The sequence below is a fragment of the Apium graveolens genome, chromosome 11 (assembly GCF_009905375.1).
Source record: "Apium graveolens cultivar Ventura chromosome 11, ASM990537v1, whole genome shotgun sequence".
Classification (NCBI taxonomy): Eukaryota; Viridiplantae; Streptophyta; class Magnoliopsida; order Apiales; family Apiaceae; genus Apium; species Apium graveolens.
In genome coordinates, this window is record NC_133657.1 from 181,803,094 (window position 1) to 181,822,877 (window position 19,784).

Below are 19,784 nucleotides of genomic sequence, written 5' to 3' on the forward strand. Positions count from 1 at the left end.
TAATTTCCTCTTAATCAATTAACATAATATTGTCAAATAATAATGAATATTTATACTCAATGAAAGCAATCGTAGAATTCAAAATTTTAAAAAACTTACAAATACATCTTTTACGAACACCATTTATTAATACAAAATTGGAAGATAGTTAATCTAACAACATAAAAATTACATTTATTTCACTAATATAATATGCACGTAGACTATTAACGCACGTGAGTTTAAAAATGTTTGTGTCTTGCATGGTTTATAAAATACACAAACCAAAAAAACTAATTCTCACAACATATGTGTATATGCAAATAACTACTTATAACATAACACTATTCTGTTTAACAAACATATATTTCATTTAACAAGTATGTGTACAAATTTTATAATAACCGTGTTTAAAATATACCCCTGCCTCCCACGGGTTAGTTCTTAATGACGTTAAATCTAATATTAAATCTGATCTTATATATATTCTAATAATGTTTGATGTCTTTCATGTGCACATGGTTGTAAAAATCGGTAATCGGTACTAATCGGTTTAGGTATCGATTAGGGATTAATCGGCGAATCGGGGATTAATCGGAGGAATTAATCGAAACAAAAATTGGATATATTTAAATATTTTAATAATATTTAATATATTTATCTTATTTATTATGAAATATATAAATCAAAAATAATTTATAAATATTAATCGGATTTCAAAAAATAGATCAGCCAAATATTTTTTAAAAATTAATCGGGGATTAATCGGGGATTTTTTTAAAAATCGGAGATTTTTAGAACAGTGCATGTGCATAAAAATTGTTTAAAAAGTATATTTTTTTTAATTAAAACTAGAAAAGAATAAATAAAAAGAAAAAGAAAAAAGCGACGTAAGTTTGACCTGGAACTTATAATTGACGCATGACTGGTACCACACCCATTGCAATGGAGTTGGAGAGAGTAATCCAAATTCACCAACAATACAGCCTGTAAATACAACAATCATAACTACACATACAAACAATACTTGTATAATACACAACAATCATCACATCTTCATCTCTATTATCTTCAATTATTGTTTGATCTATGGGGATTGAAAGGCGTGGAAGTGTAAAAGAAGCAATGGCGAGCGATGTGTTGAGCGAGAAAGCAGCGATGATGAGAGAATCGTTGTTGAAGAGTCAGTCTGCTACGGATAATATGGTCTCTATGCTTGGTTCTTTTGACCACCGCCTTTCTGCTCTCGAAACTGCGATGCGTCCTACTCAGGTCTTTTTTTGATCTCTTTGCGTATTTGTTTTAGTTTTCGTATTTACCAGAATCGTTAAGTTACCATTTCTCGTAAAACCTAGCGAAAATAGCTTAATTGGATGATAAATTCTCAACTACCGTCAATAGACTAATCTCGGTTTTCGATTAATTACATGCCTATATGTATGCGAATTGTTAAGTTACTGGCTCTTGTAAAGCCTGGAGAAAATAGCTTAACTGGATCATAAATTTTCAACTACTCTTGATAGACTGATCTCGGTTTTGGATTAATTACATGCCTAAATGTATGAGAATTGTTAAGTTGCTAGCTCTTGTAAAGCCTTCCGGTGTTAAGATAAAGCTTAATTGGATAGTTTAAAAATTGATAAATTAGTCTTAACTTATACAATTGGCAAGTTTCAATTTAAAATTAGTTCTAATGTGATTACTTACCTATATATGAGAATTGTTAAGTTATGAGCTCTTTTAAAACCTTACTGTATGACGAGGAGGGTTTAATCGGATAATATATTATGTTAACAAGAATCGATAAACCTGTCTCTGACTATAGAACATGAGTATCTGTTTTTATTATAAAAGTAGTTGTCATTTGATTACATGCCTATTTATATGTGTGAATACTGAATATAGAGTTTATGTAATTGTTTAAGTAATGGTGGAACATAAATGACCTGATTCAAGCGGTTGATATGGACATTTTATACGTTATAGACTTGTAGGTTTCATAAATTGTTGAGATCTGAGATTGTTAAGAAAACTTCAAAAGATAATATGTAACTCCTTGTCTTTTTGGATGGAGTCGGAAAAAATTGTTTATCTAAAACTTCTTTTGCGTTCTTGTTAATGAGTGCCAATTTTACATGTATTTTGTAATTAGTAGGATTTTTAATTCATGAACAAATGTTCTTTTTAAAAAATAGTATAGGATTCTGATTAATTCACTTTGTAGTTTAGAGTAATTTGGAAGTGAATACTTCTGAGATGAGTTCATACTTCATATGTTTGTTGTGGTTACTGTGATTGTAAAGCAAAAACTTCAGGAGGCAGATTTTGTTTTAATTCTTTGTCATCTATAAGTGGAAAAGAAACGCAGTTGCGTATTAAATAGTTTTAACAGCTACATTTCGCTGGGTTTGATTTCAGAGGAAGCCATATCTAGAATATTTTCTTTTCACTTGTGTGTCTGAGCAACAAAATAGGCTTGGTATTACAAATAATTGTTAAGGGTGTTTGTGAATCCTTTGCTTTTATTAATCAAAGTTATAAACTTGCACACACAGATTCATTTGAACTAATCTGTTTCATTTGATCCATTTTGCTTTAGTGTGATAACTTGATTATACAACTTTGGTTTACTACCTGTTTTCATACTGTTGACAGCCTTAAAGATAATTTCTCAATCTGGATTCTGGATTGTGCAGATAAGAACACATGCCATACGCAGAGCTCATGAGAATATTGATAAAACATTAAAGGCTGCAGAAGTGATATTGGCGAAATTTGATATTTCTCGACAGGTCAGTTTTTAAACTATGCAATTGTATATAATTTTTTGTTCTTCATAAGAAGGCTGAACTTTTTTTTGTCATTCATATGGTTAAAATAATTAATTGTTTAAATCTAAATACTAAACACTGTATTAATTTGAACCTTTTGTGACTTGTTGACTTATAGTAGTGAATTTTTGGAGAACAAGCCACAGACTCACACTTCATTATTCAGTGTGACTTTAGAGGATCGTACATGTATTTTCCAAATTATTTTCTACTAGTGTGAGTTATATAAATTGATGTGCATTAATGTCATATTTGCTATCTGAATTTTCTGTGGCATTTTTACAATTTAAATTTTAAATGTGTACCCTCCCCCCCTCTCATGCATATGCCTGTATACTTAATTTAAATTGGCAGTGTAATCTTTGTTAGTATCCACTAGGCACTAGTATAAGTCGATCTAGATGTAGTTTGTTTTCATGAATAGTTTCCGTAAATGTGGAGGTTAGGCTTGAATTATGTGTTTTCTCTATTCTTGATTGCACAAGAGTTGCTTTAGTAGTTGTTTTTCATGGGACATACAGTTCACTTTTGACAATAATATATTATCTCAATCTGTAGGCAGAGGCAATGATAGTTAAAGGTCCACGGGAAGATGTCGAAAGTTATCTTGATGCAATTGAGCAGCTGAGAGGCAACATCAAATTTTTTAGCAACAATAAAAGCTTTAAGAGTAGTGATGCAGTAGTTAATCATGCAAATAACTTACTTGTGAAAGCAGTTTCCAAGCTAGAAGAGGAGTTCAAGCAGCTCTTGTCAGTATACAGGTATGTCATGATCCTTTACTGTGCAAAACCAAGCTATTCCATTTACTAGGTTTGACTGAATTCCTCCTATTATTACTTGAACATGTTAACATTCTGTATGCACCTTAATTTGATAGTGCCTTATAGCTATATACTTATATGTACCTAGATGTGTTATCATAGCAATTCTTTAAAAACAGTTCACTGAATAATTGTAATTATGGAAAATCAAATAAGTTTACACCTTGCATTCTCTGTGGCAGCCAACTAGCTATATATTATGCATATATGTATCCATACCATGTAGTATCATAGCTACTGATTTGATGTGTTCCGGGCAAACAAATCACCGTATGTGTCTGTACAAGCATTGATTTCCTTGTTGTGAAATTGGAATTCTTGACTTACTGTATTTAATTAACCTGATGTACCAGATAAAATAAATCCCATGCATTTACGTATTTTTTGGTCGTCTACAGTATCAACTTCAAAAGCAAGCTCATTTATCTTTTCTTTGTGCTCTGCATTTTAGCAAAGCGGTGGAACCTGATCGTCTTTTTGAGTGCCTCCCTAATTCACTGCGGCCGTCTGGGTCACCTGGCCACCATGGTGATCTTGGAGGTAAAAGCCACTCAGAGCAAAACAGTAGCTTAGAAGATGCTGTATATACACCACCAGTACTTATACCACCGAGGGTTCTCCCATTACTGCACAATTTAGCTGAGCAAATGGTTCAAGCTGGCCGCCAGCAGCAAGTGCTGAAAATATACAGGTAATTTTTTTGTCCGTTCTTGTAAAAAGTAAACCCTTTAGACTTTTTTTCTGATTTGAGGATAAGATTTCTCAGATATTGACTTTAAGACTTAAGAGTGGTTCACACAAGCTCTTACTCTGTAATTTTTGGTGATTTGAAATGTATGTATGGGTTTAGTGGTTTTAGTTTGTCTCTTAACTCTGGGATTGGTTTACAAACATCAAATGCTTCTAGACTTCAGTTTAGAGTTATCTAACTTAGTTTGAAGGCGTACTTCTTTTGTGGGTGCTTAGTTGAGTGCCTTATAGCTTTTTTTTTTGAGTAAGAGTGCCTTATAGCTTAATTGAGCGCATAGGCATCTATACACCTGAATAGCATCGCCTTGTCTCAATGCTCTAGCAATTTTGCCTCAGTCCAGCCCTGTAGCAATATTTTATTTAGTATTACTACTATTATTTCTATTGTTGTTTTATGTAAATGATTGAACAATTGTAGTAGAAAACTTTTTCTTAGGAAGAAAAAAAGGAAAGTCTTCAGAAAATAAAATGTTTGTAGTCTCTTTTCTTCTATTTTTTTTCTTAGGCTATGCATGTAGCCTATTTGTTCACCAACTATTTTTGTTTTTCTATTAGAGATACACGTTCTTCAGTCTTGGAGGAAAGCCTCCGTAAATTGGGAGTCGAGAAACTTAGCAAAGATGATGTACAGAAGATGCAGTGGGAGGTTTTGGAAGCTAAGATTGGAAACTGGATCCATTTCATGCGGATTGCTGTAAGTTGCATGTTGAGTTTGCTAACATTAATAATATACTTGTTTCTCGTCATTTAAGCATGGTTGGTTTAACAGGTAAAATTGCTGTTTGCTGGTGAACGAAAAGTTTGTGATCAAATATTTGAAGGTGTTGATTCTCTTAGGGATCAGTGTTTTGCTGAAGTTACAGCAGGTAGTGTTGCAGTGCTTCTTAGTTTCGGAGATGCAATTGCGAAAAGCAAGAGATCACCTGAGAAGTTATTTGTGCTCTTAGACATGTATGAAATAATGCGAGAACTTCATTCAGAGGTATACTTACTTTTAGACAACCACTAGATATGTTTCTTGAATTATCTTGGTATGTTCTTGCAAATAAGATCAAGACATGTTCAGATGACTTTTTGCCCGAAACATAATTCTGTGTCACAGGTTTATTTAACATATTGACAATGAAATGTTCAGTTTTAAATTTATGTTACTATTAAGAGGTACCTAATGGACAACAAAGTGGATTCTGCAGTTTAAGTTTAAGTTGACATGGCATACAGTAGTACATTTTTACTAGTAATTGAGAGCTAGATCACATCTTATCAGGCTCCCCCTCGTTCTCTCGCACATAGAGTTTAAGGCAACACAGCTATAGTAGTATCTTTAGACAGTTCCTTTTCATTCTATGCAGATTAATTTTTTATTGTACAGTATTAATCAAAATTTTGTTGAACTTTACAGTTCTTTTTGTTCTTCCTAGTTTATTTTACTAATAGATGCTAGTTTTAATATTATTCTGGTGGTTTAGCTAATAATATTGATGTCCTTTTGGCAATAATAATAATAATAATATTGATGTCTTTCTAAGTTTAAAGCTAAATTTCTGGCAGATTGCTACGCTTTTCATCGGTAAAGCTTGTAATGAAATTAGAGAATCTGCACTGGGTCTGACAAAACGTCTTGCCCAAACTGCACAAGAGACCTTTGGTGATTTTGAAGAAGCAGTTGAAAAGGATGCAACAAAAACTGCCGTGTCGGATGGAACAGTTCATCCTCTAACAAGCTACGTGATTAATTACGTGAAGTTTCTTTTTGAGTAAGTCAAATTCTTACTGTTCCTTGAATCTAAAATGTTATTATTTGATGATCTAGTTGTAATGCTATGTAGTAATTTTACTCTCTTTACGTGAAGAATTTATATTGGTTTAGTTTCTGATTACTGGAATAAGTTCATTATGTACACACTTAATATAAATTTTATTGTGATGCAACTAGAGTTTAATTTTCTAATTGTTATTAGTTTTGTTTTTCATTCTAGTAAGATACACTGTATGATACCCTAATTGACAAATATAGATTGGCTGCAAACAAGTTGTACCTATTTTTCTTGTGTTGGTATTTTTTAAAGTATATCCAATATTGGGAGAAGTGAAATCGAATACTAGAATTTGCATACTGCATTCACTGGACATGTATAAGTTTGATCTGATTTCATGCTATTAATTGTCTATAATGATCCTTGACTTGTGTGCACGACTGTAATCAGAATTTTAATTAAACAAAAAAGATCAGAAAGATACCGAAGACAAAAGGATTAGAAGGAAGTATACTATGGAAAATCCACTGGTTAACTTGAAAACTTGCTTTGATCAAATTGTTTGGAAATCTGTGAGCAGTCCTCGATACCTTAGATTGCCACAGTAGATGTATTTCCCTTCAAATTGATCTTTACCTACTATCTATAAGAAAGCATAAACAGATAACTGAATCATTTTTCATGGGTGTTCTTACATTTTGCTGGTGTCAGCCATTACAAGTCAAACTGAAACAGGTGACTGAATCATTTTTTATGCTGTAATCAGCATAAACATGTAGCCTCTACTGTAATATAGGTTCTTGTGTATCTCCCCATCATGAAAATGCTTTTTAGTTATATATCACCTGAGGATAGTGACCTATTTATTATGCAGCTACTCTTCTCCCAAAGTAAATGATGTAAGATGTGGTAGAAAGATGTATAGAACGAGAGAATGATAAAAATATCAGGTTTTTTACCCTTCATAATGAAGATACCAATACGGAAGAGAGGTGGCGAATTTTACCATTTTGATTACCCCTTTACCTAATGCGTATTCATATCGATCAAATCTATGTTCTTTAACTTGTTTCCTTCAAAATACACACAACTCACCCTCCTCTTTTATATACATATATACATGCAACTATACTAGATATAACCCAGTCGATCATAAAATAATTTGATTTGAATCTAATTACTCGAGCCAAAAGCTGGAAGTATATGTTTATATATATGTGTGTTGGGGGGGGGTGCTGACTCTACATCTGCTCGTGAGACTATACATCTGCTCGTGAAGGTAAGTTGTAGGAACTCTGTATGTAAATGAGGATACGCATATGGGATTTGGGTATTCTACTGGATACCCGAATCTTATATGCGTATCAAGTGTATATGAAATTTAATTTACAGTTGAATACCCCAGTTGCTTATGCGTATCAGCTTGTTTCATAAATGTTACCCAGTTGTGACATGCGTATTATCTGTTGCCCAAATGCTGATTGCGTATCCAATTCGTTATTTTCAACCACCCACACCGAAATTTGTTATTCTTGTCACTTTTGTGTAAAAACTGGTTACTTTTATCCATCACCCGTATAGAACCTACTTTACATTCTTTTTGAACCTACAGTAAGTCATCAAGCTTTAATCTTGATGAATGATGATTTAGCTCGAAAATATGGAACAAATGTGATGCAACATAGAAAGAAGTGTGAAGTCTTAGTTGATAAGGAAATTATTTTTCCTGACTATCTGAGACTATAACTAGGGAAGGAAACAACTCCTTTGTAATATACTACCCACTCTAATAATGATCTATAAAAAAAAATAACTCCTTAATGCCATAATAAGGGTTCTGGATTATTTAGCAAATTGTAAAAAAGGATTCTGGATTATTCTTTAATATGTTGTTAACATAATTACTAAAATATCTATTTGTTTCAAGCTTATCTCTAAAATGGCAACAAGATAAAATTTCTAAATATGACTGGGGTGCTGATAATTTAATTGGCCTATGTTCAGTTATCAATCAACTTTGAAGCAACTATTCCAAGAGTTTGAAAATGGTGGTGACTCCAATTCTCAGCTTGCATCTGTAACTATGCGAATAATGCAGGCTCTTCAAACCAATTTAGATGGGAAGTCCAAGCAGTATAGAGATGTGTCTCTGACACATTTGTTTCTAATGAATAACATTCATTACATGGTTAGATCTGTTCGCAGGTGTGTTCTATACAGAAAATTTTCAGATACTTTGTTAACGATCAGGAGTTTTATGAAGGATTGCCTAATATTTCTGTTGAATCCCTAATATTTCTGTTGTGTAGATCCGAAGCAAAGGATTTGTTGGGAGACGACTGGGTTCAGAGACACCGGAGAATTGTGCAGCAACATGCAAATCAGTATAAGAGGGTTGCCTGGGCTAAGGTGTGCTATTGATCTTTTTAGTTGCCAACTAATATATACTTTGTTTGTGACTTCTACCTTTTGCTAGTTGCTTGTAGGTTTTCTTTAGAAATTGTATTGGACTCTACAGTAATATAAGTTGTTTGGTGCCATAGATGCTGACAACTTCACTGAAACTATACCGTACTTTGTTAGATAAAAAAAGGCACGCTACACAGAATAGCTTTTTCACCAGTTCATTTTGTGCAAACGCTCTTGGCTACAATTCGTAATAGTTTGATGTTTGTAGATTCAGAAAATGTAGAAGTATGTGGTCAATTTGTTGTGGTTTCAATGCTTGAAGGAACTGAAACTGTAGAACCAAACATGTGGTCATTTTAAATTGCTCCCTTGATAGTCTTAAGGTATGTACCGACAAAATGAGTACCTGATGCAGGACATGAAATTAACAGAAGATTTATTGTTATCTTCGCTTGTGTAACCCATCAGTGCCAGACTGCCAGATATGCCACATTCTGCTTATAGAACCAGATTGGCGATTTATATCTAGATGCATTTTCTATATCAGCCGTTTTTCATTACATCTATTAATAAGAAATATAGTTGTGGAACGAATACAAATTAATAACTAGACATTGCCATAAAGCACAGTCATTATTTGACAAAATGTGGGGTTATTTTATCTATCTCTATGCTTCGTCTCCATTTTCTACAACTATTTAATTGCAATGTTGTTTTCGGACTTGAAATTTTCTTATTAATTTGTTTACCTTCCACGTCTGAAGTACATTTAGCATTAACAGTAGCTCCACAACATTAGGGTTGTAATATCATATGCTTTTCTGAATTAGGGAATTACGATTCTTTCTCTAATTTAAATGTATCATCTTTGTAGATCCTGCAGTGCCTCTCTATTCAAGGTCTGACGTCATCTGGCGGAAGTAGTAATTCAGTAAGCATAGATGGAGGAAATAGTAGTGGTGTTTCGAGAGCACTCGTAAAAGACAGGTTACGTTTTGGCTATTATCTTTCTGAGTATCTTCAGCAGAGATCTTTGGTCTTCCCAATATGGGATGATTTTGTGTAACAGCAGACCACTGCACAATCTTTCTTTTTTGGTGGAGCAAATAGTCAGATAGTCAGCACTTAAATAATTATGAGCAGTTAAACTAGTGATTGCATCATCATGAGCTGGATAGTAAATTTATTTCAATATTATTGATACACAACACTATATCTGCCTCTGTATTAATTACTATATTTGTAGCTTTTGTAACATTTTTTCTTTTTAAAACAGGCTGAAAACATTTAATGCACAGTTTGAGGAGCTTCATCAAAGACAATCGCAGTGGACAGTTCCTGACACAGAGTTGCGTGAGTCACTGAGGCTTGCAGTTGCTGAAGTGTTGTTGCCAGCATACAGATCTTTCATCAAACGCTTTGGGTATACTTTCTTATTTAAGCACAACTTTATACACGAGACTTTTAATGTAATTTTTTATTTTTCTTTACCTTCTGTACTGAAGTTCCAAATTATTCTATCATCTCGATGTAGTTAAACGGTTTTGCGTATGTTGTTATTACCATACTTCCAGATCCTTGATTGCTATAGTAGGTGTCAAATATGGGGCAGTTATACATGATTAACACCCATTGATTTTGTCCCAAGTAACAGCAGACAGTAAGCAGGAAAGTCTGCAGTCATAGACGTGACTTCCTTTAAGTGTTCTGATCTTAATGTTGCATCTTAATCCGGAATCAGAATTCGAAATTATTTTGTTATATTGACCACATGAAAAATTAAGAAAATAGCGCATTAGAAGTAACAAATTGCATGTAAAACTAAACAGCAAGAAGGTAGGTTGATAAACAAATATGGTCAAGTTTTTGTTTTACGTGCATATCATGTATGACAGCTGTATGTATCTGATCTGCCTTTCTGATTGGTCACAGGCCTTTGGTAGAGAATGGGAAAAATCCCCAGAAGAACATCAGGTACACGCCTGAGGATCTTGACCGAATGCTTGGGGAATTTTTTGAGGGTAAGACTTTAAACGAACCCAGGCGTTAAATTTTTTTTCTACTTCAGTAATTGGAACTTGAAGAATGCGAAGCAAAAATCTGGTAGTTCGTTTTGGCACAGTTTTCCAGTTTTTTTCCATATCTGTAAGTTCTCTGTTCTGTATATTTCTTTGCTATTGCAGTCTAGCTATTGGTGAAAAGCATAGGGTACTTTTGTATCTAATTCCGCATTCTTTGATTTATGAGATGTAAAAATAAAACAAAAGCATGTCTAGGCTCTGTTTTGGTTTATACGCCTTTTTTACTATTTTATGCCTTTTGGTGCTTTATCAAAATCTTCTTTGTCTCTATTTGCTCATCACAAATTTGCAGTGATCTCTGCAAGATTTTCCTTTTTATATGCACTTCATTTCAATTTTTCATCGGACAAGGTCTAAATATTATAGTTTGGACATGAAATTACTGCTAATATAATACTATAATCCCAAAAGTCATTTTTCTGGAAAAAAGAAGATACTTTAATAAGTTTCTGACAAAAATAAAGATGATAGTTTAATACTCCACGACTTACAAGTCCCTGAAGCCTATGCCTTGTTGCCCATTTAATTTAGAGTAATGTTGGGGTTATAAAACTAGTTCCTGACAAGTGTTACAAGGCAATTAATTATGTGATGTTCTGAAATATTTTTACTAGTTAATATTGGTGTTTCATTTTGTACTCAATTTTGTACTTATACCAGTTTTCTGTAATTTAATTCCTTTTTTATTTATTACTCTCAATTTAATTTCCTCCTCATGAAAGCGTGGGAATATTGGGAATGCATCCTATTTAATTAGTCAATGTTATTCCAAAAAACATTAATATTTCAATTATAAATATAATTTTTATGATTTGATTTTTTGGTTATCAATATTTGTATAAATTAGTTTAACTTTTATAATTAGTAATTTCTAATAATTTGTAATTCAGTAGTTCTATTTTTAAATCATGTCTTTTCGATTTTATAAACTTATCTTAAATTTTTATATGTTGAAAGTATTTTAATTTTTATATATTATAATTATAATTTATCAAAGACGGCACCGAAAACACTCCTAATGTAAAATAGATATACTAGTTACTTATCTCCACTTGCGCAGTTCAAACAGTAGTTCTTGAGACATTCGGACTCTAGTCTCTAAATCCTATCAGAATTTGTATTGAAGTAGTTCGAACCTCGAAGATCTAAGAATTTTTTGGATAATTAGTTAGAAGATCGATGTTAAAAATGTTGTGAGTTGTAATTAAATATATGTCACGCCTGCATAATTTGAATACCGGCACGTGACTTCCAGATCCAGATAATTTATATATTTAGTACAATAGCATGGTGAGACTCTGGACAATGGAAACATTTTTAATAGGGCATGAAAAACACTTTTAAAAGACAAAATTTATAGTGCATAAAAAAGAAATTATCCAAAATCTAATAAACGGTCATGGCATGCAGAGTATGTAGCAGCCTTTTGCTAATTAACATTTGATTCCCTATCTTAAACAATTTCAATTTGATCCTATACTATGTTTGCACTTGAAAAGATTGTAATTTTTAAATTACCACTCTATATCTGAGCTTATTTTAAAAGAATTTAATATTATGTTTTTAACGTAGCTAAGGGATGTGAGGGTTTAGTTTTTAAAACAAGAATTGCACCTGTCAAATCGATTTTTAATAGGCTAAATTATAATTTAGTCCTTAAAATATGACCTAATATATACATGAACCCTTGAATAAAAAAATTATACATTTTGACCCCTTCACTATATGTTGTATATATTTCAATCTTTGTGCTAAAAAAATTTCCGACATTACGCTTAAAGTTTGTATACTTCAGCCCCTAAATTATAAATTTTGTACATTTTAACCTTTAATCATTATTTATATACTTTTTTTATTCTTGCAAAAAATTATTTAAAATTACTTAACAACTATTTTTTTAATAATATTACTTATCATATTAATTAATTTATATAATCAAATAAATTTTAATTTATATTGATTATAATTGCATATATTCTAAGATATTATTAGTATATTTAAATTCTGCAAGTTTTTTCTATTAGCAAAATTTATAATTCTCGTAATATTCATTGAAAGTAAACTACATATAATAATATAATTTTAATTATTATATTATACATACATATATATATATATATTTTTTATATTTTATATTATTTAATAAATAAAAATGACAAGAAAATGATTGACGAACAATATTATCCTTGAAATATCTGATTGCGGACATAATAACCTTGAGGTTGATGACAGTATTGGAAGAAATTTTGACAAAAGGGTTAGAGTGAACAAATCTTATACTTGAAGGGTTAAAATATACAATATTTTTCTTTAGGAGTTTATATGTATAATGTGTCATACTTTAAGGGTTAAGTTATAGTTAAGCCTTTTTAATATAACTCAAATTATGTTCAAATAGATAATGTCATAAAACTTTTTTCCCCGGGTTTTGTTTGGGGTAAAAAAAACAAAATACTCATCATTTGGGGGCCGGTGCCCAAAATAATATTTGACGGGAGGTAGTGTCCATTTTACCCACTGAACACACATTACCATTACGCATATTTTCTTTTTTTAAAAATTTACAAAGAATACGTATGTCAGACATGCGTATTCACTGCTATAATAAATAGTGAATACGCATGTCAGACATGCGTATGCGTATTCTTTGTAATTTTATTTTTAAAAGAAAGAAAAGAAAATATGCATCTGAGTAGAATGTGTAGTTCGTCGATATTTTGGACCGTCCTTCCGTCGGTGGATATTCTGGACACTTAAAACTGAAAAGTGGTGTATTTTGAGTATTCTTTTCTTTTGTTTGAGCTCGTGGTTAAAAATTGTTCCCTGATTTTTATAGGAAGGGGAATGACTAAAGTTCTATATATGCCTCACGAGGACAAAAAAAATTATTTTATATTTAAAAGAGGATAAAGTAAATGATTTTTTTGAAAAATACTCAAATCTAAAAATGTCTTTTCAAAGTACTATTTTTTTAAAAAGAATTACAAAAATACCTTTTTATTTAGAAAAATAATATTTTTAATTTTTTTTCCAAAAATACGGTTTTTTGCAACTTTATTCAACTAGATGCAAAATTCAACGAATTTCTACAAATCCATGCAACCTCGTGCAACAAAAAAAACTTGATTTAACTAGTTGCATGTCTGCTTGATTCAACTAGTTGTGCTTATATGTCTTGTTGAATTTTTACCAATTATTATAATTTTGAGAGCACGTATTTTAAGATAAATAGAAAATATAGCTATATGATTTTTTTGAAAAAAGAAAAATTTCTGAATAAAAGTTTAAACATCCTGTTTTTATTCAGAAAAAGAAAATTAAAAAAAAATTATATAACTATATTTTCAATTCATCTTAAAATGCGTGTCAGATAGACTATCAAAAATGATTGGCTGAGATGGAGGGTGTAGTATTTTTGCAAAAATATTTTTAATCGAGAATATTTTTCAAAAAAGCTCACTATTAAAAGTATTAAAGAATTATACCTTGCTGGTTAGAAAAAGACTAGTAATTAACATAGCGCATCACGTTTGACTGTCACGGTGTATATAACAAGCTAAATGTGACTCTCCTGCACCATCTTCGTAAACATTGCATAATGGTTTCCGTAATAATAATATTTCTTGTTATTGCCGTTCCAACATATCTCTTGTGTTATCACAAAAAAAGAGTTAACGTTGATCTGTCTCCCCCACCTGGTCCACGAGGCCTTCCGTTGATCGGAAATTTTCACCAACTATATAAAGCTTCGTATACTCACGAGTACTTATTCAAGCTGTCAAAGCAATACGGGTCTCTCATGACTTTACACATGGGCTCTGTCCCAGTACTAGTCGTATCATCACCGAAAATGGCGAAAGAAGTGATGAAAACTCAAGATCACATCTACAGTAACAGGCCTTTCATGACTGGACAACAAAAATTATCTTATAATGGATTGGATGTCGTGTTCTCTCCGTATAGTGATCACTGGAGGCATGTGAGGAAGTTTTGTACGCTCGAACTTTTAACTCGAAAACGAGATCAAGTTTGTGTACGTCCTGTTCGGGAACAAAAGGTTTCGAGAATGATTGACAGGCTTTCGGAGATAGCTGCTTCTTCGGAACATGTCAATGCTTATGAATGTTTTACGAATTTGGCTACTTCGATTATTTCTAGAGTTGCATTCGGGAAGAGGTACGATGAAGACGAGATTGGAAAGGAGAGATTCCAACGGATTTTGTCGGAGTTGGAGGCCATGTTTGTGAGCTTTTTTGTTTCGGATTTCTTTCCAATGTTTGGGTGGATTGATAGACTCAGTGGAATGAGGGTTAGGCTTGATCGGACTTTTGAAGATTTGGATATGTTCTACCAAGAACTTATTGATGAGCATCTTAAGAAGCCTAATAGGCCGGAGTCTTCCACTGAGGATCTCATTGATGTCATGTTGAAAAACAAAGACTCCTTCTCATCTCTTTCTCTAACAATGGATAATATCAAAGCAATTCTAATGGTAACAAGCTTCCTCCTTTAACTCCTTATTATTTTAACTTTTTTTGAAAGTGAAGCACACTACATGTAAACATGCACATGCACACTCATTTTTAAATATACCACATGAATATTTTACATGAACACATTTTTGTCATACTTGTCATGTGAAGACCTTTTTGTCCTAATACAGTTGTTATAAATGTTTGCAGAATGTATTCTCCGGAGGAACGGGTACGAGTGCGATTGTGTTGGTCTGGGCAATGACAGCATTAATGCGTAATCAAGAAGTCATGAATAAAGTTCAGGAAGAGGTTAGAAGGGTCATTGGGAATAAAGGGAAGGTAGACGAAGATGATATTCAGAATCTCCCTTACTTGAGGGCAGTTGTGAAAGAGACAATGCGATTATACCCTCCCGGTCCACTTCTAGTTCCTCAGAGAAACAACGGAAAGCTCTATCATTGGTGAAGATAAAGATCATACTTACATGATCAAACCTAAGACCTTAGTTTATGTAAGCATTGGGCAATTGGAAGAGACCCCGAAACTTGGAAGAATCCCATGGAGATTGTGCCTGAAAGATTTTTGGAAAGGTCTGATATTAATTACAAAGGACAGCAATTTGAGTTTATACCATTTGGTGCTGGCAGGAGAATTTGTGCCGGAATTCACCTAGGAGTAATGAATGTGGAGCTTGCACTTGCTAATCTTCTTTACGCTTTTGATTGGGAACCACCTGCTGGGAAGAGATTCGAAGACATCGACGATGAGACTGCAAATGGTCTAACTTTGCAGAAGAAAAATGCACTCTACATTTATGTGTCCATAATTATGTGACTTTATGCTTATTGTCATGTGATTAGGCGTATCTGCAATGTGTCCAGTTTGAATCAAAGTATGCATACTAAATGTGATTGTTGTCACTGTAGTGTTTGTACTTCTATTAACATAGTCGCAGTATGTCCGGTTTCAATAAAAGTATGCGTGCTAAATGTGATTGTTGTCACTGTAGTTTGTATTTCTATTAACAAAGTTGCAGTTAGAGCAGTTTGTATTTCTATTAACAAAGTTGCAGTTAGAGCTGGCCAAATGGGCGGGTTTGAACCGCTCATTCGGGACCGGTTCGTACGGAAACCGTAAAAAATTCGGACCGAACCGGGCCGGTTCAAACCCGCACAGCTCGGTAAATTAGGTGAACCGAACACGAATACCAATTTTAGAACCCGGGACCAGCACGAGCCCGCACGAGTCGCACAGCCAGCCAACCCGCACAAGCCCGCACAACACGCCGGCGGGTGTGCTCACGCGCCAACGTCTTTCTCCCTCCCTGCTCTGCTTTCTGCCATGGCTCCAAGTCCAACGTTACACTCTGATTTCTGCAGGTTAACGTTACACCTGTGACCTGACTCCACCTCCAACTTCAAGGCTCCAACGGTACTCTAATTTCCTTATAAATATATACATACAAACAACACTTTTATTCACAATTTCTTCGACCTCTCTGTTTCTCTCAATCTCAATCTCCCTCTCTGTTTCTCTCAATCTCAAATTCTCCGACTGCTTTCTCCTTTCTCCGACTTCTTTCTCCTTTCTCCATCTACAAACATAACCTATTCGAATATAAAATTTACAATTCAATCCCCATTCGCAATTTTCAATTCAACAACAAAAATTCGAATATTAGAAAAAGGTAACAGATATTCGCGAACAGGAAAATGGAACGGGGAAGAGGGAGCATTTCTTCTCAAGGTTCAACCTCGTCCCCATCGGCTTCGATGCTCCCGCCTCGACCTGGATCCACGTTTAATACCGAAGAAGGTATGTTATTTTCCTGTCGATTTTAACCAAAAACTATGGGTTTCTGCTTCTGTGATGTTAGATTTTGTGTGTTTTTGATGTTTGATTTTCCGAAAAACTATGAGACTTGAGGACTTGAGGTTGAGGATGAGGAGTTGTTGGTGGTGGTGTACTGAATCTGAAATTCAGCATTTCATTTTCAGCTTACTATTTACTACTATAGTTTTATTCGTGTATTATATATATAATATATTGTTTATTCGTTTTGTAAATTTATTTTTTTAATTGATGGTTGTAATTTCGTTTTCTATTCGTTTTTATTCCTTTAATTCATGATTGTAATTTTTTTAATTGGTTATTGTAATTTCATTAATATATTATAATTTTTTTATTCGTTTTTAATTTTATTCGTTTTTTAATTTCTGTAGGTGCTACGAGTTCGAGACAATCATCGCACGTGTGGACATATTTTTCGAAAGAAGTTATGCCGGATAATCCGAATAGATTTAAAGTACATTGTTTGATTTGTGTACAAAATGGTAGACCACAGCCACCATTTAGTTATGCTCGAGGGACCGGCACAGGAACACTAAGCCGACATTTGGAGAATATTCACTCTATTACGAAGGCGAGTCACGAAAGCGGATAAGCACGAAGAGGTCCACAACAATCACAACTCGGTGGTTTTATGACATCAACGGGAGGTGGAGGTATGCCTTTTTCCGATAGTAGAGATAGAATGATAGAAAGTTTTGCTACTTTTGTTACACTAGACGAGTTACCATTTTCTCACGGTGAGAGTGATAATTTAGAATATATGATGAAAACTACGATAAATCCGGCATTTAGAAAAATTCCTAGAAACACACTAAAACGGCACACAATAACACAATATCATTGCGCTAGAGCACAATTAATTGAATTTTTTCGAGAATTTGATGGTATGGTTTCGTTAACTAGTGATTGTTGAAGTTCGAGTCAAGGTGAGCCTTATATATGTGTTACCGTTCATTGGATTGGTGTCGATTACATGTTACAAAAACGAATTATTGCATTTGATGTTATGGACGAATCACACATCGGTTATAATATTATGTCATTTAATTTATAATTTTTTAATGTTTGATGCGGTTTGTTCCGTTTTTTAGATATTGAGGAGTCCTCTCACATCATTTATAATTTTTTTAAATTAATAAAATTTATAAGAGGTACCGTCCTCTTTTTAACCAAAAATTTAAAATAATAAAATTAATTGATTACAACTATAATATTTTGAATAAATTATGTGACATAATAGAAAATAATGTTACATTTGATTATTTATTTTTTATTAATTGATTACTAATTTCGAGTAATTATTGCTCGAGTTCAGGAATTATTGCTCGAGTTCAGGAATTATTGCTTCCGACCTGGAACACACAATTCAACTGACTCGCACAGGCCCGCACACACAATTCAACCCGCACAGCAAGCCCGCACACACGGCTCGCCCAACTCGCGAATTCGTTCGGTTAGTTCGGTTCGGTTACGAGTCTTGTTTTAACGGTTCAAACCCGGCCCGAACCCGGTTCGTAATTAAGCAGGCCGGTTCAGTGTTTATATATCCAGTGCTCAACCCGTGTGCGGCCCGGCCCGGCACGCACGGACCGCCCATTTGGCCAACTCTAGTTGCGGTGTGCCCAGTTTGAATGAATAAAAGTTTGTGTAATAAATGTGATTGTTGTGTAGCGTTTATGTTTCTACTAACATAGTCGCAGTTGGAATACAATCAATAGATTTACATAAATTTCTATTGACTTCTGAGTAACAAACAAAATCACAGTACTGAAGTTACACTTAATCTTAAAACCCCAAATTTATTTTGAAGTTCAACTGAGTTCACCACGATAGCTTAACATCATATTGATCCTCACCTCCGACTTCGTCTTACTCAAATCGTTTATGACAAAGCTGAAAAACGATTAAGAGGTAGAAAAAAGATAAGAGATGGAAGACCAAGAACAAGATGATATAAAACAACACTATTTACAAATCCAGAATCATTATCGATGAGATTCAACCACGTTCACAATGATAGCTGAACACCAGACAAGTGTAGGCAGGAAGGTCTGCAAAATCATAAATATGACTTATTTAGGTGTTTTTGATCTTGATGTTGCATCTTAATCCGAAATCAGGGTTTGATGTTGTTTTGTTACTTTTTGGCCCCATGTGGAAAATAAAGAAAACACTACATTAGAAGTAGCAAATTGCATGTTAAAATTTAAAATTAGAAAGGAATTGGTTGATGAACTAATATGGTCAAGTTTTCTTCTTCTTCTTCTTTTGCATGCATGCCTTATAATTCAATTTCATGACTGCTTTATGTATTTAGGGTATTTAATCTGCATTTTTGATTTGCCACAGGCCTCTGGTAGAGACTGGGAAAAATCACCAGAAGAACATCAGGTACACACACGCCTGAGGATCTTGACCGAATTCTTGGGGAATTTTTCGAGGGTAAGACTTTGAACGAGCCCAGGCATTAATCCTTTTTTTTCTACTTCAGTAACAGTTGGAATTTGAAGAATACGAAGCAAAAATCTGGTACTTCATTTAAGCCTCAGTTTTCCGGTTTCTTTTCTATATCTGTAAGTTCTCTGTTCTGCATATTTCCTTGCTATTGCAGACTTGCAGTCTAGCTAGTGGGAATTGAGTACTTATTACAAACTGTTAATCTTTTACCAATACAACTTTTCATTGTATGATAATTCAGAAATTTGCAATACACTGGCGAGACGTTCTTTGATTTATCAAAAAGGTGTCAAGGGCCCAATTTCTGAGAAAAGAAAAACCAACATTTTAACTTAAAAAGTAATGTATGAACACCACATTGTAAATTTTA

The 19,784-nt window shown here is 33.4% G+C and overlaps 1 protein-coding gene and 1 pseudogene across 1 annotated transcript; both read left to right on the top strand.

Moving 5' to 3' along the window:
- The first annotated feature begins 904 nt into the window (after positions 1–904).
- Positions 905–10,842, top strand: LOC141697077 (exocyst complex component EXO70A1-like). Its single transcript, XM_074501285.1, has 12 exons — positions 905–1,251; positions 2,676–2,771; positions 3,369–3,574; positions 4,086–4,325; positions 4,940–5,078; positions 5,154–5,366; positions 5,936–6,141; positions 8,146–8,346; positions 8,451–8,550; positions 9,425–9,537; positions 9,827–9,973; positions 10,483–10,842. The coding sequence occupies exons 1-12, from the start codon at positions 1,069–1,071 to the stop codon at positions 10,598–10,600; spliced, it is 1,962 nt and encodes a 653-aa protein (XP_074357386.1). The 5' UTR covers positions 905–1,068; the 3' UTR covers positions 10,601–10,842.
- Positions 10,843–14,180: 3,338 nt separating this feature from the next.
- Positions 14,181–16,063, top strand: LOC141698588 (5-OH-xanthotoxin synthase-like; annotated as a pseudogene).
- The last annotated feature ends 3,721 nt before the right edge of the window (positions 16,064–19,784 follow it).